This window comes from Bos mutus, chromosome X, assembly GCF_027580195.1.
Source record: "Bos mutus isolate GX-2022 chromosome X, NWIPB_WYAK_1.1, whole genome shotgun sequence".
In the NCBI taxonomy this organism is placed as follows: Eukaryota; Metazoa; Chordata; class Mammalia; order Artiodactyla; family Bovidae; genus Bos; species Bos mutus.
In genome coordinates this window covers 115735441-115757627 of record NC_091646.1, presented here as the reverse complement: position 1 = coordinate 115757627, position 22187 = coordinate 115735441, and the positions used below count along the sequence as shown (strand labels likewise).

Sequence of the window (22187 nt, the reverse complement as noted above, 5' to 3'; positions counted from 1 at the left end):
CCCCTTATCAGTCATGTCCCTTGCAAATATATTCTCCCATTCAGTAGATTGTCTTTTCATTTTGTGGATGGTTTTCTTTGCTGTACAAAAGCTTTTAAGTTTAATTAGGTCCCACTTGTTTATTTTGGCTTTTGTTTTCTTTGCCTTAGAAGACAGGTCAAAAAAAAATATTGCTACAATTTATATCAAGGAGTATTCAAAGTAGCCTTTTAAGCCAGAATATTAAGGAAGTTCTAACACATGCTACAACATGGATGAACCTCAGGGACATTTGCTCAATGAAATGAACCAGTCACAAAGACAGTTGTGGTATAATTCCACTTATGTGAAGTTCCTGGAGTAATCAAAAATCAGAGACAGAAAGTAGCTTTGTTGCCAGGGACTAGGGGAAAGGGAGATAGGGTTGTTGTTTAGTGGGTGAAGAATTTCAGTTTTGCAACTGAAAGAATTGTGCAGACTGGTTCCTTAACAATGTGTATGTAGTTAATACTATTTAATTGTACACTTAAAAACTGGTTACAGTGGTAAATTTTATGTTTATCTACCACAATTAGGGTCTTCCCTGGTGATTCAGTGGTAAAGCATCTGCCTGCCAATGCAGGGAACGTGCGTTTGATCCCTGGGTCAATAAGATCCCCTGGAGAAGGAAGTGGCAACCCACTCCATTTTTCTTGCCTGGGAAATGCATGGACAAAGGAGCCTGGCGGGCTATAGTCCATGGGGTTGCAAAACAGCTGGACATGACTTAGTGACTAAAAGAACAACCACAATAAGAATTTTTTAAATTTAGTTTCTTAATCTCATAAACTAAGCAGTGCCCAAATTTCCAATTCTTACAACGTCAAAAAGTTTTCCCCATTGTATCTGAGGATCTAAATAAAATCCACAAGTTGCCATGGGTCCTCTTTTAAGCCATGCTTAATCTATAGAGTCCCCTTTCCCCTTTCCTTACAATTTATTTGAAAAAACGAGGTCGTCTGCCTGTGGTTTCTCACAGCCTAGATTCTGCTCCTTATATCCTGACGTGTGTCCTATAATAGTTTCCTCCATCCTGAGCTAGGTTTGATGTGGACTCAGGAAGAGCTTAGGGCTTCCCTGATATTTCAGTTGGTAGAATCCGCCTGCAATGAATGAGATCCAAGTTCTATTCCTGGGTCGGGAAGATCCATCCCAGTATTCTTGGGCTCCCCTTGTGGCTCAGCTGGTAAAGAATCCGCCTGCAATGCGGGAGACCTGGGTTTGATCCCCAGGGAGAAGGGAAAGGTTACCTATCCCAGTATTCTGGCCTGGAGAATTCCATGGACTATACAGTCCATGGGGTCGCAAAGAGTCGGACACGACTACACGACTTTCACTCACTCACTCAGGAAGAGCTTAAAGATATCCATTTTCAGGGGGCCAGCCCAGCTGAACCTGAAAAGGCGAGGTTAAGTCACCAGCCAAGCTGCTCTGCGTGACAAAGACGCTGTTTACTACCCTACATCTGCTGCTGCTGCTACTGCTAAGTCGCTTCAGTCGTGTCCGACTCTGTGCGACCCCATAGACGGCAGCCCACCAGGCCCCGCCGTCCCTGGGACTCTCCAGGCAAGAACACTGGAGTGGGTTGCCATTTCCTCCTCCAATGCATGAAAGTGAAAAGTGAAAGTGAAGTCGCTCAGTCGTGTCCGACTCTTAGCGACCCCATGGACTGCAACCTACCAGGCTCCTCCATCCATGGGATTTTCCAGGCAAGAGTACTGGAGTGGGTTGCCATTGCCTTCTCCAAGACTACCCTACATCAGGGACCTACAAAATCCCGGGGGCGGAGGAAAAGGGGCGGGGTTGGGCGACGTGGGGAAAACCCTTTGTCCGGTTTCCACGCGCGTCATCGAGTTACGAAACAAGGGGAGGGCGGGGCCTTTGTCCGGAAGTGACGCCAGCGCGGCTGTGGCGGAGTTGCCGTGTAGGCGGGGCGACGGACGGAGCCGCGGCTCCGGGTCGCCCTTCCTGTTATCTTCCTGGGAGTTGCTTCTTGTGGAATTGAGAGTAGGCGGCACCCTCAAGGGTCTCCCGTGACCCGGACCGCGGTGGCGGCCCCGCTGACGGGATGTTCCGGAGTTTGAGCAGCTGGTTTGGCTTGGAGCAGCCGGCGGCGGGTGGCCGGCAGTCCCAGGGAGACGGACAGCCCAGGGGACACGCTCCACCCGATCAGCGCTCCGAGGCGGTGGCGGAGTCAGTGGAGGGGGAGCCACAGCTAGCCGGGAACCAGGAGCTCCTTCATCAGGCCAAGGGCCTCGGCAGTGAGTCTCCCCTGGGACCACAGGGTTTCGGAGAGCTCCCGCATCCCTCCTGCCGCCCCTGGGTGTGGACCATCAATGATCGGGAGTGCGGGGTGGGGAGAGGAAGGTGTCTCTGTCGATCGGTCGATCCTCACAGGACCGGAGAGGTTGGTGAGGATCTGGGCAAGACCGAAGCCTCATCTAGTAGTCAAACCCTGTGCCTGAAGTCCCTAGTGGCTAGTGACATGTCACTCTTTGCAGAGTGTGTCAACACTGAGAGCAGAGGTGCAATAAAGCAATGGGGCCCGACATCTTTATGTTTGACGGGGAATCTTTTTTATTGAACTCGCCAACTTTCACCTCCACGGCCTCTCAGCTAGAGAGGACAGGGGACGTTGAGGAGCTTTTTGCCCTTAAATGAGAATGTGTCGTCCCAGTTAAACTGAGGAAGAGTTACTAAAGGCCTGTGACAAGTAGGCCTTTTAGGTGCAGCTGGACATTTTTCCTTAAGGTGGAAAAGTAATTGCCAACTATTGTCTGTGTTCCAAGTTTCAGCACTAGATGTTTTGTGAACGATGTCTCATCTGTTAAAACACCCCAGTGAACTGGGAGAAGGAGCTCAGAGTTCGTGGCCCAAAGTTAGGCTGATATGTAAATGGTAGAAGTGAAATTTGAATCTGGGACTGTATAATTTCAAAATCCACGCTCTTTCCCAGCTTACAGTCTAGTTCAGGAGGAGGATATAAGTAATAAACATGCAAAATAAACACAAGCTGTAGTAATTTTGCTCCTGAAAAGACCTTGGCAGGCTTAAATAATCAAAACGTCTTTGAGAAGGTGGCCCTAAAACAGACAACACGACAAGTGAGAGATGTGAAATTTAACAAACAGTTTTAAAGGATTTAGTTCAAGATACTGAAAGGCAAGAGTATAGGGCAGGCTGGAGCCTGAGAGTGGAGAGAAACATATTTGAATAGGAAAGGCTCTAACGTTCAAAAAGTTTACTGTGGGGTGGAGAGGCAGGGAGAACAGGCATCATCTCACATCATGGCTGTACACAATATCAGCCCCAAGCCTCTAAACAGTGCACAAGAAAAATAAAACTAAGTGCTGTGCAATGAAATCACTTAAGAGGAAACAACTATTTCCTCTGTGGAAAATTGGGGAAGAAATGAGCTTGGAATATTTGAGAGATGTGACAAGATGAATTTGACTAGAGCAGAGAGGCTGTGTTAGTAGCTGGGATAAATAAAAGTGGGACCACATTAGGAAAGGCTGTGTGTGTTTGTTTCCTTGATTTAGTAGAACATAGAAAACCATTTTCGTTTATCTTCAGAAGAGTATCAAAAGTGACTTCTTAAAACTCAGGGCTTTATTGAAGCTTCATGTTTATATTTAGTAATAAAGACTTCCGAATATTTTTAGTAAGTATGTTTTCAATATGAAAACTTTGAAACTAAAAACTGCCATCTCTTTCTTTCCTCACCAGATTTTCTTTAGGTTTAGGAGGCTAAGGTTAGATGAAGGACTTTCCTGCCCACACACACATTGTGAATGCAAAGTTTCCAAATAAATTAGAGCTCATTTGGCTCTAAAGTTTATTCATTTATTTTTTGGCCAAGCGATGCGGCATTGTGGGATCTTACTTCCCTGACCTAGGATAGACCACTGCAGGGGTCTTAACCACTGGACCACCAGGGAAGTAATTTGATTTTAAAAAGATGTAAAGGTCCTAGTTTGTACACAACCCCTCAAAAAGATGAGAAACAATCAAATATTTTTTATTTTACATAGTGATCCTAAGAGGTATATTCTTTTAAAAAACCCATCTTTGTTTTGAAAACTTCAAACATCTCTGTGCCTGACTCCCACTGAGTAGATTATTCTTTGGAGCACCAGCTTGCCATTTAGAGGCAGGTAGCCTGTGTTTGAGTTCCTTGTACTTCTTACTGCCTTTATTGTGATGTCATTTGCAAATCACAGTAAGTCGAACAAACAGGCTTTAACAGAGAGGATCAAGATCACCCCCAGGTTTCATGAGCACCCACCGAAATTGTAGTTTCTTTGGCAAGGAGGAAGAGGATAGGCTATTGGCTAGGCAACAGGGTCTTCCCCATCTTCATGGACAAATCATTTATCCTCTGTGCCTCAGCTTTCCTATCTGTAAACTGGGCTAATTATACCTACTCTTCCTGGGATGCTTGTGACATGATGAAAATGAAAATAAGATATTAGCAATCTACCCCCTCCTTCCAGAAAGTTACTGTGTCTATTCACTTGCAGACATTTTACTTAGACTATCTTTTCTTTGGTAGCTGCTTTAGTTCAGACCCCCTCCTGTGCCTAAGTCCCTGAAGTGGACATTGTACTCTCAGTTCAGTTCAGTTCAGCCACTCAGTCATGTCCGACTCTTTGCGACCCCATGAATTGCAGCACGCCAGGCCTCCCTGTCCATCACCAACTCCCGGAGTTCACCCAGACTCACATCCATCCAGTCCATGATGCCATCCAGCCATCTCATCCTCTGTCGTCCCCTTCTCCTCCTGCCCCCAATCCCTCCCAGCATCAGAGTACTCTTGTTACTTCCTGTTAACTCTTATGGGCGTCTCAATTTTTCTGTCTTTAACTTGGTGTCAGCCAGTCTCTGCACAATTCCATACTTCTCGTCTTTATGAGCATCTCTCCTGAGAATCTCTTGTCCTGTCTCCCACTGCCCCCTCCTTCTGACTTAGGAATCCAGGCCTCTCAGTAATTAACTCTTGGGAGACATCCCTCCCTTTTGGAGAGCCTCTGTTTAATGAATAATCTCGCTCCTCTTGTTATCTTTCAATCTTTCTTTGTTGGTTTATTTATCAATGGACATCCTTTGAGGGCAAGAACTGTGCATTCTCGGGACTTCCCTGGCAGTCCAGTGGTTAAGACTCTGCATTTCTAATACAGGGGGTATGGGTTTCATCCCTGGTCAGGGAACAAAGATAAAAAAAAAGACCCAAAATGACAAATATATCAATAATTCAAAAGGTATTCCTGATAAAATCTTAGAGGGAACCCTGCTCTTTTAGAAGTTTGGATTTGTCTATCTGCAGATAATATTTTTACGAAGTAATGTGGCTGTATTCTCATTTTATCATACTACTCTGGGTAAATAAGCCCTGGGTAAATAACCAAAAGGAAATCAGGGATCTCCCCAAAGCTCAGCATTTAGTCACTCCCCATTCATGCACTCAGGAAGTACTTACTGGTCACTTTCTGGGGATACACTGAGTCAGACAGCCTCGGTCCCTGCCCCAGTGGGGCTTAGGATGGGTCTCAGTCTAGCTGAGAGGACACATCCACCACGTAACGGATATGGTGTCATGGATGTTGTTGATCTGGCAACACAGGTAGTGAGGGAACACCTCTTGGGGACACCTGTGCTGGCCAAGGAGCCGAGGTCCATTTGCTGAGAAGTGATGTGTAAGTGGATGTTCACAGGATGTGTAGAGTTAGCTGGGTAAAGGGAGGGTGGCCGATAAAAGTGTTTCAAACCAAGAAATGACATATGTGGTGCTTCCTTGGAGATCCTGAAGAATTTCTTGTGGTCGTATGAAGGGGGAGAATGGTGAGAGAGAAAGAGACCAGGGATAAGGAGTGTCCTGAGGTATAGTCACAATGGATGTTAATACTGGGAACAGATGAACACCCCCAGACACAATGAGAAATGGCAGACTGTTTAGTGGTAAAGGAGGTGGTAAGTGGGCGAGATGTCACTTGATTTTCCATGGTACCAAGGACAGAGTGAGGATTTAATCAGGTGTGCTGGGCTCCCTGGGGTGTTCTTCTCAGGGTCTTCTCCCTGCCAGCGTTGTGAGTCAGCCCACCTGCCCTCTCAGCAGGTGCGTGTCACAGAGGAAGACCGCCCTAGATTTGGGAGCATTTTCTGTGAGATGAAATTGGAAAGCCAGTTGCCTGGGAGCATCCCCTACCACGACCTTCCTGAGGTCGCTTCCTGCAGCCCAAATTCTGTAGAATGTGAACTTCAAAATGTTATTTATCTACAAGTATGCCTTTACATCGTAGTGCAAAAAGAGCCCTGATAACAAATGTGTTTTCAGGTCTTTAGAGAAGTTAATTTTGTGTTTTCGTTTTGTCTTGTGAAGTTTGTGTGTTCCAATTTGAATTTCATTCCACATATTTGCTCATTATTATTAGTGAAGAGTATTTACATTAGGGCTTGCCAAGATTTGTATTTATTAAAAACTCCCCCAGATTTATCATGGGATGAGTTAATCTAGGGAGAGGAGGGGCTTTTTTTCTTCTTCTTTTGAACAAGAGGAAAGGAGAAAATTAAGATGGGATACTTAGGGTCTAGAAAGGAAAGAAAGTAAGAAGGAGCCTTGATCTTATTGTAAAGTGGGAGAGGAGATTACTTGCTGAGATAAATTAGAACTAGAGGCTGGAGAAGGGCGAGATAATTTTGAAACAGCTACTGGGGTGAACTGAGGAGCATGCTAATAGTCTTTGAAAGCAATGAATTAAAGGTCCAGTGTGGATGGCCTGTCCACTGAGAAAATGGAGTACTATTGGTGCTTCTCACTCCTTAAGTTTTAAGTCCCAATTAACAAGAAACGTGTCTTGTGGTTTTAGTCTTACAAGCACTATTTAAGGGAGAAATTTACAAATATAATAACCATCATACTTGAATGGAGCATAGACTCTTTTTTATTCTTTACAGACTATCTGTTTAACTTTGCAACCGCTGCTACAAAAAAAATAACTGAATCAGTTGCTGAAACAGCACAAACAATAAAGAAATCAGTAGAAGAAGGAAAGATAGATGACATCATTGATAAGGTACATTTAAATATCTTTTGGAAATATAAGTTTATGAAATTCATTAGCAGCTAATGTAGTCATCCCTTTTTATGAACTTTATTAACCCAAATAGGGTATCATATTCTGATAAAAATGTTGAGATTCTTGTTTTTTCCCCTCTCCCCTCTCCTTTTTGTATAATAAGTAACTATAAGTTACCTGATTTAAATAACTTTTTTTTTTAATATATTCTAAAATACATTGATGCTTTTGGGTAATACTGAGCTTTTCATATTGTGAGTTTAATTTTCAACTATAACCATTTCAGAATACATTTATGCCTTTGAATCATTTGAGTTCATTCAGTTGAATCATTTTAAAAGTCCTGGGCCAATAGGAACAACCCTTTTAAGACTCTAGGGAGTGAATTTGTTCATTTTTTGCAATGGAAGGGTACAGGCCTAGGGAATTTCATTTCTGTTGGTAACTGTTTGAACTAAGGAGGTCATCAATTAAACTTAAGACAGCTTGTTTAGATATTTTCATGGTGTGTACTATTTGTTAGAATGAGATTTGACCTGTCTTTTATTGTTTTATAAAATAACATAAAAATTCTGTCTTTAAATCCTTTTATTTTTGCATTTGAAAAGATCATCTGTCAAAAAGGCAGTTGAACACTTAAGAGTTCAGAAATGTTGAAGATTCCCTCTTATTGGGGAAGGGAAGACATACCACTTTTGTGTCTTGTTATTTGAGGAAAATGAATAAGATGTCTCAAATGAACTTCACAAATCTCGAGTGTAAATCTTATCTAATAATAAGCTTTTTAAAAGTAATTTAATTCTGTGTATTTTTTAACAGACATTTATAGGAGATTTTCATAAGGAACAGAAAAAATTTGTTGAGGAGCAGAATACAAAAAAGTCAGGTATGGTATAGGTTTATACGTGACTTACTTGCCTACCGGATTTTACTGAACACTGCTTCTGTGCTTGACACCCCACTAAGGCTATGAGATTACAAAAATGTCCACGTTAGGCCCCTATCTCTCAGGCAGCACAAGGACTAGTGGGGACAAGCCTTCAGGACTTGAAGGAAATCCCTGCCCGTGGCTAGGGTGTGGGTGAGGTAGCCCTTCTTGGGAGCTGGCTCTGAAGGAGGGGGAGTGGGCTTTTCTTTTTACTTTCTCACATGTCCAGCAGAGTCTCTGATGTATACCTAGCGGGCACTTAGCAAATGTTGGCTCCCTTCCTGAAAAAAAGGAAGGGCTTTCCAGGGAAGTGACAGAGGGCTGTGAAAAATCACAGGGTGTTGGAGAACTTAATCAACACATTTCTTTACTGACAAATATTCGTTTAAATGTTTGCAGTTGCAAGATCTCAAAATGCCTGCTTTTACTGTTTGGTGATTTTCAGACACAATCTGGCAAAAGTAGTGTGAAATACTTCAGTTGGTTTGAGCAGTACCACAAATTCAGAAAGAACTAGTTAGTCCTGTGCTGAGTTCCCATCAGGCATTGTTGTCCTCAGATACCCAAAACTGGGAAGCGGCTCTTTGGGACAAGTCAACTACTGTACAGGGCAGTGTAACCTGGTAGTTCGTGGGAAGCAGTAAAGTTGACCCTGGCTCAGGGCTAGTTGGTGCCTCTGAGATGGGAACTGTGGATGGATTGGGAGTGAAAGGTTTGGAGGCAGGTTCACTTTTATTTTTCCGTTCCATTCAGTATGCATTTCCTAAGAATTAGGAATATTCTTTTATATAATCACCAGTGGTACAGTTACCAGCTTTAGGCAAAATATTCACAGTCTAATTTTGTCACTTGACCCAGTAACATCCTTTATACACTTTCCCCTCTCAGTACAGCATCGTCTTGGATACAGTACTGCACTTTTTGTTGTGCTCCTTCTTTTAAAATAGACCATTCCTCATCTGGGCTTGGTCTGATATTTCCTCATGATCAGATTCAGATTATGCATGCTTGGCCAGAAGACTGCCTACATGATGAATCCTTCTCAAGAGATCACATCTGGAGGCCTACAGTGGCCATCTCTGTCTTCTGGGTGATGTTGATTTTGGTCACCTAGTCAAGGCATTCTTCAACTTTTCCATTGTATGATGCAAGTCCATTTTTTACCAAATGCATACGTGCATAAGATTCATACGTTAACTCTGAGGATTACAATGAGTGTTCGTATTTGGAACTTATTAGTAAATTGCTAAAATGGTTATGTGGAAACTTTCTCATTCCTTCAAGCCACAGATGGCAGTGTAACCCCCTCACCCCCCTTTTTTAATTGTAGTGTAGTTGCTTTACAATGTTGTGTTAGTTTCTGGTGTCACAACGTAACCCTTGTAACCTGTTTTTACTTCTTTGCCATTAAAAACCTTTTAGAAGTAGCAGTGCCACCATGGGTTGATAGTAATGATGAAGAAACAATTCAACAACAAATCTTGGCCCTGTCAGCTGTAAGTATCTTGCGATACCCTGTACTGAAATACTTTCTTCCTATCATGACGTCACCCTTAGCAGAATGTTTTTCTTCTATACAATTTTTTAAATATTTTGAGATGTTAGGAATGTACACCTCAACTTTCACTATTTTTTCAATGTTTTTAAATTTGCTTTTCTAGTCTATTTCACAAAATAATTCTTGCAGCCTTAAAAGGATTTTTTTTTGTTATTAAGACAATCTTTTTTTTTAAGACAATCTTTTGAGATGTGCTATTAAGAAGTTTCTAGATAGCATTCTAATTCTTCCAAATGAAATGATCATATTCTAAATTTGCTCTTTAACTACTGTATATATCTCTCTGAAACTGAAATTGAAAGAAATAAAACTCCATATGCTGCCCCAAAATATTAGTGTGTTACCACCTAAGAATCATGTAGCACCTGACAGTTTCAGGAAGTACTTTCTCACACATTATCTCTTTTGAGCCTCCTGGTTTGTCTGTGAGGTAGGTAGGGGCTTTTATCACCACTGTGCAGGTATGGAGACCAATACTCTCAAATGGGACCCTCACTCCTTATCTTTGTCTCTCCTGGGCTATGAACTCTCAGCAGAGGCTGGCTTTGAGCTTTGTCCTCAGCACCCAGCATAAGGCTTTCACTATATGGGTGATTTTCAAGCTTTATTTTTAACCTACTTTTTTTTTTAGCCAAAGTCATAAAGGGAACCTTGGTCTAGAAAACAAATATAGAGCTGGGCTTTCCCTCCCTTCCACTCCCCCAGGGCATTTAGGATTTCTTTTTTTCTTCCCATTAGTAAATCCCTAAAGGCCTGAGGATCCAATTCCAAGCTCACTGTGGACACCATGTATTTTGATGACCACCTTACAGTCAAACTTGACATTGACATCACACATCTGCATGCTTCTCCAGAAGGGGGAGACTTGAAGTGTTGGGTGGGGGCCCTGGCCCTAGCACGTGCTCAGCCAAGGTTCCCCAAGTGAACCAACAACAAGCCTTTCCCTGCCTGGCACTCTCTGTGGAGAAGCTGCACTGTGACTGTCTCAGCCACCATTGCATTCTCATGCCCTCAGTGCAGGGACTGACCTTCAGAGCGTAACAGAGATTTCAGGCAGAGCGTGGGCTCGCACATTCCATCAGAAGGTATGAGACCAAAGTGTGGTTTGTGCACACTTGAGAAATGACTTGGGTCATGGGTTTTACTTCTCCGATAAGACCACCATGGTTAGCTGACTCCAACTTTGGGTTCTTTTACATTAGTTTTCACATACCAAAACAGAAGTCTTTTTCTATGGTTTCAAATTATGTAATTTCATAAAGTTCATGGTTGAATTTCCTGACCTCCCATGACGCTCTCTCCAGTTAAAACTATTAAAGAATATATGAAAGGATTGATCATTCTCCACTCTCTCTAAGGCAGACAAGTTAATGACAGCTCGTTGCACTTGGTGGCTGAAGCATTTAGGGAATTTAATGTGTCATATCATTGATGCGTTGTTACCTATTCATTGCAGTCTATGGTTTCCCCCATGTTTTTCCTCTTTTTATCCAAGGACAAGAGGAACTTCCTTCGTGACCCTCCAGCCGGGGTGCAGTTTAACTTTGACTTTGATCAGATGTATCCCGTCGCACTGGTCATGCTCCAAGAGGATGAGCTCCTGAGCAGGATGAGATTTGACCTTGTTCCTAAACTGTAAGCATTGGGTTCTCGAGCCAGATGGGAAAGAGGCATGGGCTGGGGGCCAGGATGTTCTCAGACATTCTTCATGAAAACGGGCTCTACGGCCCTTCAGCAGTACCCACCCACCCCCACCCCCCACACACAGGGTGCCATAGAATCAAAACTCAGGGTGGACTTTTGGGGAATTTTGGAGTACAGATGAGATGTGCTCTTTTATCCCCAGTTAGATGGTAGAAAGAATTTTCCTATGAAAGACACATGTGCACCTGCACCCTCCTGAATAAAACCAAGATCCCCAAGGTGCATGAGAACATGGCGCTGCCTTTTGTCCACTCGGGCTCCTCTCTGTGGCAGTGGCCTTTCTCTTCCCATCCAAGGCTTCTCCCCTCCACAAATTCCTGCTTGTCCCTTAAGCTCCAGCACAGGTATCATGTCTTCTGTGGCGTGGCGATCAACAGAGGCCCCCTCCCTTCTCCTCTGCCACCGTGAGTTCTTCTCACCTTTTCTACCTTCTTTTGAATCTGCCCCACTTTTAACATCAGTGGTCTTTGGTGTTCGCTGAGTGTTCCTGTTTTATGCCTCTCTCTTCTTGTGTGATGGGGTTATCTTCCTATTCTCTGAGGACATGAAGTCTGGCTTTCTTAAGATACCCTTCTCACTCTGCCTTCTCTGCGTCTTGACTTTGGGTTCTGTGTTCATGCTGGAGGCTTCTCTTACCCATTCTTTGGGGCTGTGTGCTCCCCTGGGCCATTGAGGCGGGGCAGCTCAGTAGCCATGAGCAGACTCCTCAGCCTGGGCTGGCTATAGACGGAACAGCGGGTTGAGCCTGAGCCCCACGGCTTCAGTACAGCCAGGAGCCCCTGTTCTCAGCTGCGCCAGCTGTCCCTGAGTGCAGGGACTGTGACTCTTGGTCTCTGCCACTTGATGAAGGTGGTGTCTGCCAGCCTTCCTGACTATAAAGTTACTCCTTCCCTCTTTGAAATTAATAACTATTTTCTCGGGAGGCACTTTGAAACTCTGTAAATATGTCATGTTTCCTCAAATTTTCCATGTATTCATATATTTATGTATATCTGTATGGACTCAAGGTCCTGTTTTATGCAATGGTTATAATCCATTGCTATCATTATTTGTTTTGATGCTCAAACCATCACCTATTTGCCAGTGGAAGCCCATTCAAGCTGGCTTCTATGTCTTTTTAACTCATCCTGTTCATTCATTGAGTCCTTCCTTTCTAGCATGAGATAGTCCTCCAGGCTTACCTTGTACTTCCCCTGCTATAACCCTGGAATTGGCCATTTGTCCCAGGGGTTCTGGTTCCTTTTAGGAAAGTGGTGTGCATTAGGCATGCTCTTTATTATTGGGATGTCACTACTCCTTGGCCCACTCAGTGGAAGAGCTAGTGTGCTCATATATACACAGACGCACTTGTTTGCATCTCTACTGAATAAAAACCATATGGTCACAGTGATACTTCACAGCAAGGATCATTCTAGAATTTTCCCTTTTCATGATTGTAACTCCCTTTTCTGATGGTAAGAAACCCAGTTTCCACTATCCTTAGTATTTTTATTTAAGCAGTCAATCCCCTTGTGAGTGACCAATCTTCCTTTATCACCACCACCACCTCCCCAGCTTAGATGCCCTCCTGTCCCTGTTCAGGCTGTCACTCACTATTCCAGGCCACCACCACGTGGGTACTCACCTTGCTCTTCTTGGGTGCCGACACCTCACCCCAGGTGGCGAGTGTGCAGCCAGGTTTGAGACTTCACTGAGAGTTCTCAGGTTACTTCAGTCTTTTTATCAGTCATCTGCTGCTTCATTACTGTCGCTGATTGCTAGTTATATGCAAGCTGCCAAACATGTCCTCTCATAAGGAACAACACCCACAATCCTTTATTCTCACTGCTTGAAAGCATTTAATCCTTTGGTAAACAGCAGATAATTGGTGGGGACCTGCTCTACTTCCAGTCTCCCAGGCTGCTCATGGTGCTTTGACAGCAGTCCCCCACTTCCCTCTGCTGAGGGCAGTGTCAATATCTTTAAAATACCAAGAAACACTGAGTATTCATTGGTGCATTATAAACTTTGCTACTGTGGAGAAGATAGTTTATCCTACTACTCCGCTTTCAATTCGAAAGGAAGTGAGAATTTCCTTTGAGCCTCATTCCGATTCGAAACTGTCTGTAAAAACCACCTATTCCAATGTCCACTGCAACAGATAAGCCCTGCACACATGTATGCATGCATTCTCAAGTGTGTTGTTGTTTGTCTTTGAAAGTGTGAAGGAAGACGTGTTTTGGAGGAACTACTTCTACCGTGTCTCCCTAATTAAGCAGTCGGCCCAGCTCACAGCCCTGGCAGCCCAGCAGCAGGCTGCTGGGAAGGAGGAGAAGAACCACGGCAGACAGAATGAGTTGCCGCTGACAGGTATATTCAAGAAGGCTTCGCTCTGCAGGGCAAATGTCACAAACATTCCTTTAAAAATACTCAGATTCTCATGGTCCTGTCATTGTGCACATGCCAGAAATATCATCGTTATCTTAGGGAAAATACTTTTCCTTCCAGAGAAGATATTCATTCTTCTCTTGTTGCCCTCTCCCTGACCCTGCCAACTTGTCTTCCTTCCGTTTTCATTTACTTTGCTTTTTCTCATTCTTCAGGTTTTTTATTTCTTCCTTTTTATTTCTCCCTCCATCACCAGTCATCTTCCCATCTCTCTCCTTGCCCTTCTCATGCTTTCTGTTCTCCGCTGACTCAGTTCCCTACTTTCCTTTGGTTCTCTCTTCCATTCAGCCTGCTCATGTCCCCAGTTCTTGGTCTGTAGAGCTGAACTCAGCCAGCCAGCCTGGAACCAGACCCCAGTCAGTGACACATGTGACTCTTCCTTACTGTGACAGTTTTACCCTGGTTGTTGGGGAAAGTGGTTTATAATATCAGCAATGATTTCAAAAGCGGTCCCCAACCTTTTTGGCACCAGGGACCAGTTTTGTGGAAGACAATTTTTCTCCAGGACCGGAGAGGGGATGGGATGGTTTCAGGATGTTTCAAGCGCATTACATTTCTTGTGCACTTTATTTCTAATCTGATGCTGCTGCTGCTCTGATAGAAGGTGCCAGTCCATGGGCCAGAGGTTGGGGACCCCTGATTTAATACCTGTAATAATTATTAAGATATGTATCTTGTGTCCTATTTTTAATGTTTAATGAACACCTGCTTTGTATAGGTACCTGTTACAACTGGAAACTTATCCATACATGGAATTTTAAATGATTATATAAAACAGTGCTTCCTAAGGCACCGGTTGTATAGACCACTAGGAAGGCACCTGACAACTGCATTTAGGGTCAGGAAACGTAACGAAGTTGCTCTCACAAGAACATTTGTTGCTTTGCATGTAGATGTTAATATGAATCCCAGTTGTCTCTCATACTTAGTATTTCTTCTTTATTAATTTTATTGGAAAATGCCATTTTGCCCCAAACTGCATGTGTATCAAAATGGGCTTAACAGGAGAGCTGCTGTGACTGAGCATTACATTTTATTGATACTTTGTGCTTTCTAGCATTTGTGACAAAGGAAAACTTAATTCTCATTATCTTAAAAGAAAGAGCAGAATTATTCTTCAATGCATTTTGCTAATAATCAAAATTTGTTTCCTGCTGGAAACCTTACATAAGGGGTATTAGAATATGATGATATATACTAAACATATCCCCAAAAGAAAGAGGTTGAGATGGTTTCATCTGGGTAGTTCCTATGATAATTACAGAAAAACAGAAAGCATAACATTAAAAACTCATTTCTGAAAATTACTTAGTATCACCATACTCATGAATAATTTAGTTCTTATCATATGTATTCAGAATTAAATCAAACAATTCTTGACTCTCTTCTTCTCACTTCTTAGAGGCAGTACGGCCCAAAACACCACCTGTCGTAATCAAATCTCAGCTTAAAACTCAAGAGGTAATACAGTCTTACATTTTACCCAGTAGTTAATGTCTAGAAATGAAGTAACTCTGTCAACTAGCTCAGATACCATTTCAAAACTGCTTATGCATACGGGTCTTATCTGTTCTGAAGAAGAGGGATCCGGTACTTGAAGGGTTAAAGACCTACAGCTGAGACCTGAGGCGATCCTTGGGGACTAGACAGAATGACTGGAGTGATCCAAACTGTGAGTGAGTGGAGAGACTCAGGTGGTCATTCCTGTGGTCAGCAAGCCAGTGTGCAGGTTAGGAGTTGGAGCACAGCGACCATCCGACTAGCGGAGGAGGGGAATGAAAGTGAGGCTGCAGTAAGTCGTTAGATGACTATAAACTCGAGCTCTAATCTCTATGTCACTTCACAAACTGTTTTCAGGGCTCATGTATTGCCTTTCAGGACGAAGAGGAGATTTCTACCAGCCCATGTGTTTCTGAGTTTGTCAGTGATGCCTTCGATTCCTGTAACTTAGATCAGGAGGATCTGAGGAAGGAAATGGAGCAGCTGGTGCTGGACAAAAAAGAGGAGGGGACAGTCGCACTGGAAGGTACAAAGCCAACAACAACACTGTTCTCATCCCCAGTGCCGAAGTTGACCTTAGAAAATTTTGTTATTTTGGAGCAGATATACAAAACTAGGCTGTAACTTTTGCATCAAAACTGCTCTGTGTTCCACACTAGAAGGTGGATTCTGGTACACATGACCAGACTTCCCATTCCTCTGCCCTAAGCACAGAAGCGTAAAAAGGAGAAACTGAGACCACAGAGGTTAAGTGACTCTTCTGAGGCATCTCAGCCCCGAGGATATGTGGCCAGGAGTGGGCACCAAAGCCAGCCCTTCCTGTGGAGATGCTGCCTTCTGGCCTTCTGCTTTCAAAGCTGCATCCTGCTGGAGTTTATACTGTAGGTTTAAGACTCTTTCCAGTTGCTGTGTGCCATGAGCACATCACTTCTGGGAAGAAGCAGGCTGCCTTTTAAAAACCAAATTAATTTAAGGTGATATAGGAAAAAAGTGCAAATGATGGGGCTGCTTTCTTTGGCACATCAGGACAGGTTGGTGGCTTCTTGTTGGATGACAGACAAAGGCTTCACCATTCATGAAGCTTTCAGAGACTTACTGTCGGGGAAGACAGCTATTCCCACCGTTGTGCAGAAAGCACTGGTGATAAAGCTGGCCTCCCGGAGGTGAACCACCTGCAGCTCAGGTTCCACCTGTATGTCTGTCACTGTCACGCTCTGTGGTCTTGGACAAGTCACTTAGCCTCTAAACCTCCACTTCCCCATCTGTCAAATGTGTATAACTGTGTCTATAGTCCACGGATTGTTCTAAGGGTTAAAGAGTGATATGCAGAGAGCACTTAGCCCTCGCCTGGCTGAGTTAATGCTCTAGAAACATTAGCTGTTTTTGCTGCCAGTATTAATTATCAATTATCTACTTAAATAGAAAATCAGAGGCCTAGGTAAAAGAAAATAACATGCAAAATTTACTGACATCTGATACCTTTGCTTCTGCATTTAATAAATGTATCTTTCTTATCATATTTCTCTTCAGTGACAGTTAAAACCTGTTCAGTTTCTTAGCATACACAGTGCTGAACAAAGCCTGAGACAGTAAATATTTCTGTGGTTAGTACTTAACATAGGTAAGTATACTGGACTGCATTGTTCAGACCACCGTGATGAATTCAGAATCTTTTTTTTCTCATTTGTTTCTTTTAGAGGATTCTGTAGATTGGGAGAAAGAACTACAACAGGAACTTCAGGAATATGAAGTGGTGGCAGAATCAGAGAAACGAGATGAAAACTGGGATAAGGAAATAGAGGAAATGCTGAAGGAGGAAAATTAACTGTCTGTCTCCTGAAATAAAAGAATAAACTGTAACATGCTATAACTGACATTAAATTCTAGATGTTGAGACTCGCTGAATCAGAAGGCGCAAAGGAATATAACTTTATTAAATTCAAAATTCTTTGTTTTTCAAGCTGAAACTTGCCTCTTCTACTTAAAAAAACAGGACACAGGACATTTATTCTAATAATCAAAAAGGGATGTTTTAGGTAATGTTCCTTTAATATAAATCTAGTTAAAGATGTTCTTATAGTCAGTACAGACATCTTTCTGGTAGTCAGTACAGACATGTTTCAGAAACACAAAATCTTAGACTGAAGTTTTCTGTGAGGTCAAAAATATAATATATTCTTCAATTGTGGTTTTCTAAACATTTGTACTTCTTGCATTTTTGTTGATACATATATGTTAAAGTACTTAATGGATTAATAACTATCAAAATGACCAAATTGTACCAAAGAACTTGAGAGGAAGCACTTTCTGAACTATTTTCTTGCAGATATTTTCTAAAATTCCATCTGGAAGCCAAAAGATAAAATAATTATATTGATTATAATGAGTAAGCATCACACAGTTTGACACTGAGAAATACTGTGTAAAAATATTTGTTTTTCTTTGGGGCCTTTTTAAAAAAAAAATCTATGCCACATTTAATAATGGTTTCCTAAATTTCACATCATGGTTTTTGTAGAAAACAGGGTCTTTCATCCTTAAAGTATCAATGACTGTCAGAAGCCCCTTCACCTTATCGTCTCATGTTGTTTAAATCGTCTCCACATATAATACATGTTTTTGCTTTTTTGTCTTAATTAAAGGGTCAGTCTTTATAAAATTGTGTTCTCCGAGTACAACTTTTGGAACTTTATTGACCAATCCTGCCTGGATTCCACTCTACTGGCAGGACTGTTCACAGAATGTGGTTACTTGAAAAGGACAGATGGCTGAATACCAGAACACTCCACAGTGTTTGCTTCCTGAACCTTTCAGGTTTTTCAAAAAGCCTTTATTTCATAAAGGGGAGAAGAATTAACACAGTTCTTATAAGAAACATGTACTTATTTATATTCTTGATCCCATAAAAATTAGTCTATAGTCCTCTGGCAGATATAGTCAACAGGAATTAGGTGTTTAGGTTTGTAGTTTGGGATGTGCTCCCGCAAAGAAGCCAGACTTCCTCAGCTAGAATCACTTGGGTTGTATTCGATGAGACCACTGACACCATCATCAAGAGACTTCCACTTGTGGGTCTGCAATTGCTGATTACTCAGACGTGGTGTCCGGCAACTTTTGAGGCAATCCTGTTGAAAGGAAAATTTTTAAGAATTTAGAGTTTGCTGTAGGGAAACAAATGTTAAATGTTTCTAAGTAGTTAAAAATCCTAGATATAAGCAGCTCAGATTATAACAGTAGTTGGCTTGTAGTATATGCACTAAAATTCGTATTGACGAATGTTGAATAAACATAAAAAAGGAAAGGTTTCAGAGAAATTTTAAAACCTGGGGCTTCCATGGTGGCTCAGTGGTAAAGAATCCACCTGCCAATGCAGGAGACAGGTTTGATCCCTGATCCGAGAAGACCCCACATGCTGCGGACCAACTAAGTCCCTGAGCCACAACTACTGAGCCCATGCTGTGCAACAAGAGGAGCACCACAATGAGGAGTCTGCAACCAGAGAGCTGCACTTCAAGAAAGCCTGCGCAGGGCGCTCTCCAACATAAATCACAGCAAGGTCTTCTATGATCCACCTCCCAGAGTAACGGAAGTAAAAACAAGGTGAACAGATGGGAACTGGCTGAACTTGAAAGCTTTTTGCACAACGAAGGAAACTAAGCAAGTGAGAGAACAGCCCTCAGAATGGGAGGAAACAGTAGCAAACAAAACAACTGACAATCTCCAAAATATACAAGCAGTTCATGCAGCTCAATACCAGAAAAATGAACAACTCAATCAAACAGTGGGCAGAAGACCTAAACAGACATTTCTCCAAGGGAAGACCTACAGATGGCTAATAAACACATGAAGAGATGCTCAACATTGCTCATTATTAGAGAAATGCAACTCAAAGCCACCATGAGGTATCATCTCACACCAGTCAGAATGGCCATCATCAAAAAGTCTACTAACAATGAATGCTGGATAGGGTGTGAAGAAGGGGGAACCCTCTTGCACTGTTGGAGGGAATGCAAACTGATACAACCACTATGGAGAACAGTATGGAGATTCCTTAGAAAACTAGGAATAAAACTACCATACAACCCAGGACCAGATGCCATGATCTTCGTTTTCTGAGTGTTGAGCTTTAAGCCAGCTTTTTCACTCTCCTATTTCTCCCGGCAATCTTGATTCCAGCTTGTGCTTCTGCTCCCATCACTTCATGGGAAATAGATGGAGAAACAGTGGAAACAGTGTCAGACTTTATTTTTTGGGGCTCCAAAATCACTGCAGATGGTGAGTGCAGCCATGAAATTAAAAGACGCTTACTCCTTGGAAGGAAAGTTATGACCAACCTAGATAGCATATTAAAAAGCAGAGACATTACTTTACCAATAAAGGTCCGTCTAGTCAAGGCTATGGTTTTTCCAGTAGTCAACAATGGATGTGAGAGTTGGACTGTGAAGAAAGCTGAGTGCTGAAGAATTGATGCTTTTGAACTGTGGTGTTGGAGAAGACTTTTGAGAGTCCCTTTGACAGCAAGGAGATCCAACCAGTCCATCCTAAAGGAGATTAGTCCTGGGTGTTCATTGGAAGGACTGATGCTAAAGCTGAAACTCCAATACTTTGGCCATCTCATGCAAAGAGTTGACTCATTGGAAAAGACCCTTATGCTGGGAAGAATTGGGGGCAGGAGGAGAAGGGGACGACAGAGGATGAGATGGCTGGATGGCATCACCGACTCGATGGACGTGAGTTTGAATGAACTCCAGGAATTGGTGATGGACAGGGAGGCCTGGCGTGCTGCAGTTCATGGGGTTGCAAAGAGTCAGACATGACTGAGCGACTGAACTGAACTGAACTGATGGACTCTAGAAAGATGGTACCTACGATCCGATGTGCAGGGCAGCAAAGGAGCATGCACGCTAAGTACCTTCAGTCGTATCCGTCTCTGTGTGACCCTAGGGACTGTAGCTTACCAGGCTCCTCTGTCCATGGGATTCTCCAGGCAAGAATACTGGAGTGCATTGCCGTTCCCTCCTCCAGGGGACCTGCCTGACCCAGGGATCATACCTGTATCTCCTATGTCTCCTGCCTTGGCAGGCAGATTCTTACCACTAGTGCCACCTGGATCCTATGTACTGGGCAGCAAACGAGACACAGAAGTAAAGAACAGACTTTTGGACTCAGTGGGAGAAGAGGGTGGAATGATTTGAAAGAACAGCATTGAGACAGATACATTGCCATATGTAAAATAGATAGCCAGTGGGAGTTTGATGTATGAAGAAGGGCATCCAAAGCAGGTGCTCTGGGACAACCTAGGGGGATGGGGGGGAGGGAGGGGTGTTCAGGATTGGGGGACACATGTATACCTATGGCTCATTCATGTTGATGTATGGCAGAAACCACCACAATATTGTAGAGTAATTATCCTCCAATTAAAACAAATTTTTAAAAACCTGTGCAGCAACAAAGATCCAGTGCAGTCATAAATAAATAAATATCTTAAAAAGTTAAAAACCTAAAATGAAAATAGAAATGTTACAGTTGTTGCTATTAGTTTTACATGACAGTCTTAATGCTTAATTGTACGTTAACCTGTTAAAATAAATGGATAAAATAAGATTTTATATACAGCGTATAAGTACACTAACTGATTGCACCACTGGAGCTCCTATACACAGCATAAAAATACAGTTAGGTTACAGTTTTATGGATCCATCCGTGGGTGAAATGTTCTGCTTTTGTAAATTACACAGGTAACTGAAGTGTTATTCTTTTTTTTTTTTTTTCTTTTCTTTTTTTGGCTGCACTGTGGGGCTTTCAGGATCTCACTTCCCTGACCAGTGATTGAACTTGGGGCCACAGCAGTGAAAGCCCAGAATCGTAACCACTAGGTCATCACGGAATTCCCTGAAATATTATTCTTTTAAAGGGCAAAATAATTTCAACCTGTTTGATGGGGAAATTTTCAGTATTTATTATGTGCTTGGGGGTCAGCCGACAACTTATACTGTGCATCAAAATACATGAGCTTCACAAAAAGGAGCTTCATAAAGGAAACAGAATTAAGGGGTTAGATATGCAGGGTCTCAGGCCGCCCCCCAACCCCAGACCTGCTGGCTCAGCGTCTTGCATGGTACCAAGACCCCTGAGGATAGAATGGACCTCATGAGCTGAGAGAAGGAACTGGCAACCCACTCCAGTGTTCTTGCCTGGGAAATTCCATGGACAGAGGAGCCTGGTGGGCTATAGTCCGTGGGGTGGCAGAGTAGGACATGACTGAGCGAGCACGCAGGAGTTGACGGCGCTGCACCAATGCACTGATGCGCTCAGGGCTATAGAACTTTCTGGTGCTTTTTACTCTTCCTGTAGCATCCTCAGCTGACACTGACTTTCTAGTTGCAAGTGCCTCCAGTTGTCACCATTGCCCACTCCCATTGCCACAGGCCCAAATTAAGAGGATCCAACTTCCCAGGGGGACAATGAATAGTCCTACTGAATCAGATATTTCTCACAGCACATTCCAGAGTGTGCGCTCTACCAAGCACAGAGGTAAGGCTTTCTGAGAACCACATTTCATGTTCATGAGCTTTCTCTGAGGTTCTTGGGTGGCATCTAAGGGCTGATGTGCCCACCCTGAAGGCTGGATGATGTGTTTATGCAAATAAACCTAAATAACAAAAATCATTTAAAAGGTAAATAGAGCATCAAACCATACTGTCTTTAAAGCCTATTTTAGGTGCATGGAGTCAATATCACACAAGAATTAACAATATCCATGTATTTTGCGATTACAGCAGTTGATGGCAAATAAGTCCTCAGCTGACCTTGCCAATCTCAGGAGGTTGTGTGCTGCTACTATGCACTCGTCACAGTGGCAGAATCTCCTATACGCAGAAGTGCTAACTTACACAAAGTGACAAGTCTCAATGTGTCATATCTGAAAATTAAAAAAGCTTATCTTTTAGGAGACAAGGCAGGTATTTGTCCTCAT

The 22187-nt window shown here is 42.8% G+C and overlaps 1 protein-coding gene across 1 annotated transcript; it reads left to right on the top strand.

Moving 5' to 3' along the window:
* Positions 1 to 1939: 1939 nt before the first annotated feature.
* SYAP1 (synapse associated protein 1) lies at positions 1940 to 20509 on the top strand. The gene is made up of 9 exons (XM_005888708.3): positions 1940 to 2279; positions 6973 to 7091; positions 7914 to 7980; positions 9445 to 9518; positions 11076 to 11215; positions 13485 to 13633; positions 15114 to 15172; positions 15590 to 15737; positions 16909 to 20509. Exons 1-9 carry the CDS (start codon positions 2087 to 2089, stop codon positions 17034 to 17036), a joined length of 1077 nt encoding a protein of 358 aa, XP_005888770.1. The 5' UTR covers positions 1940 to 2086; the 3' UTR covers positions 17037 to 20509.
* Positions 20510 to 22187: the final 1678 nt, after the last annotated feature.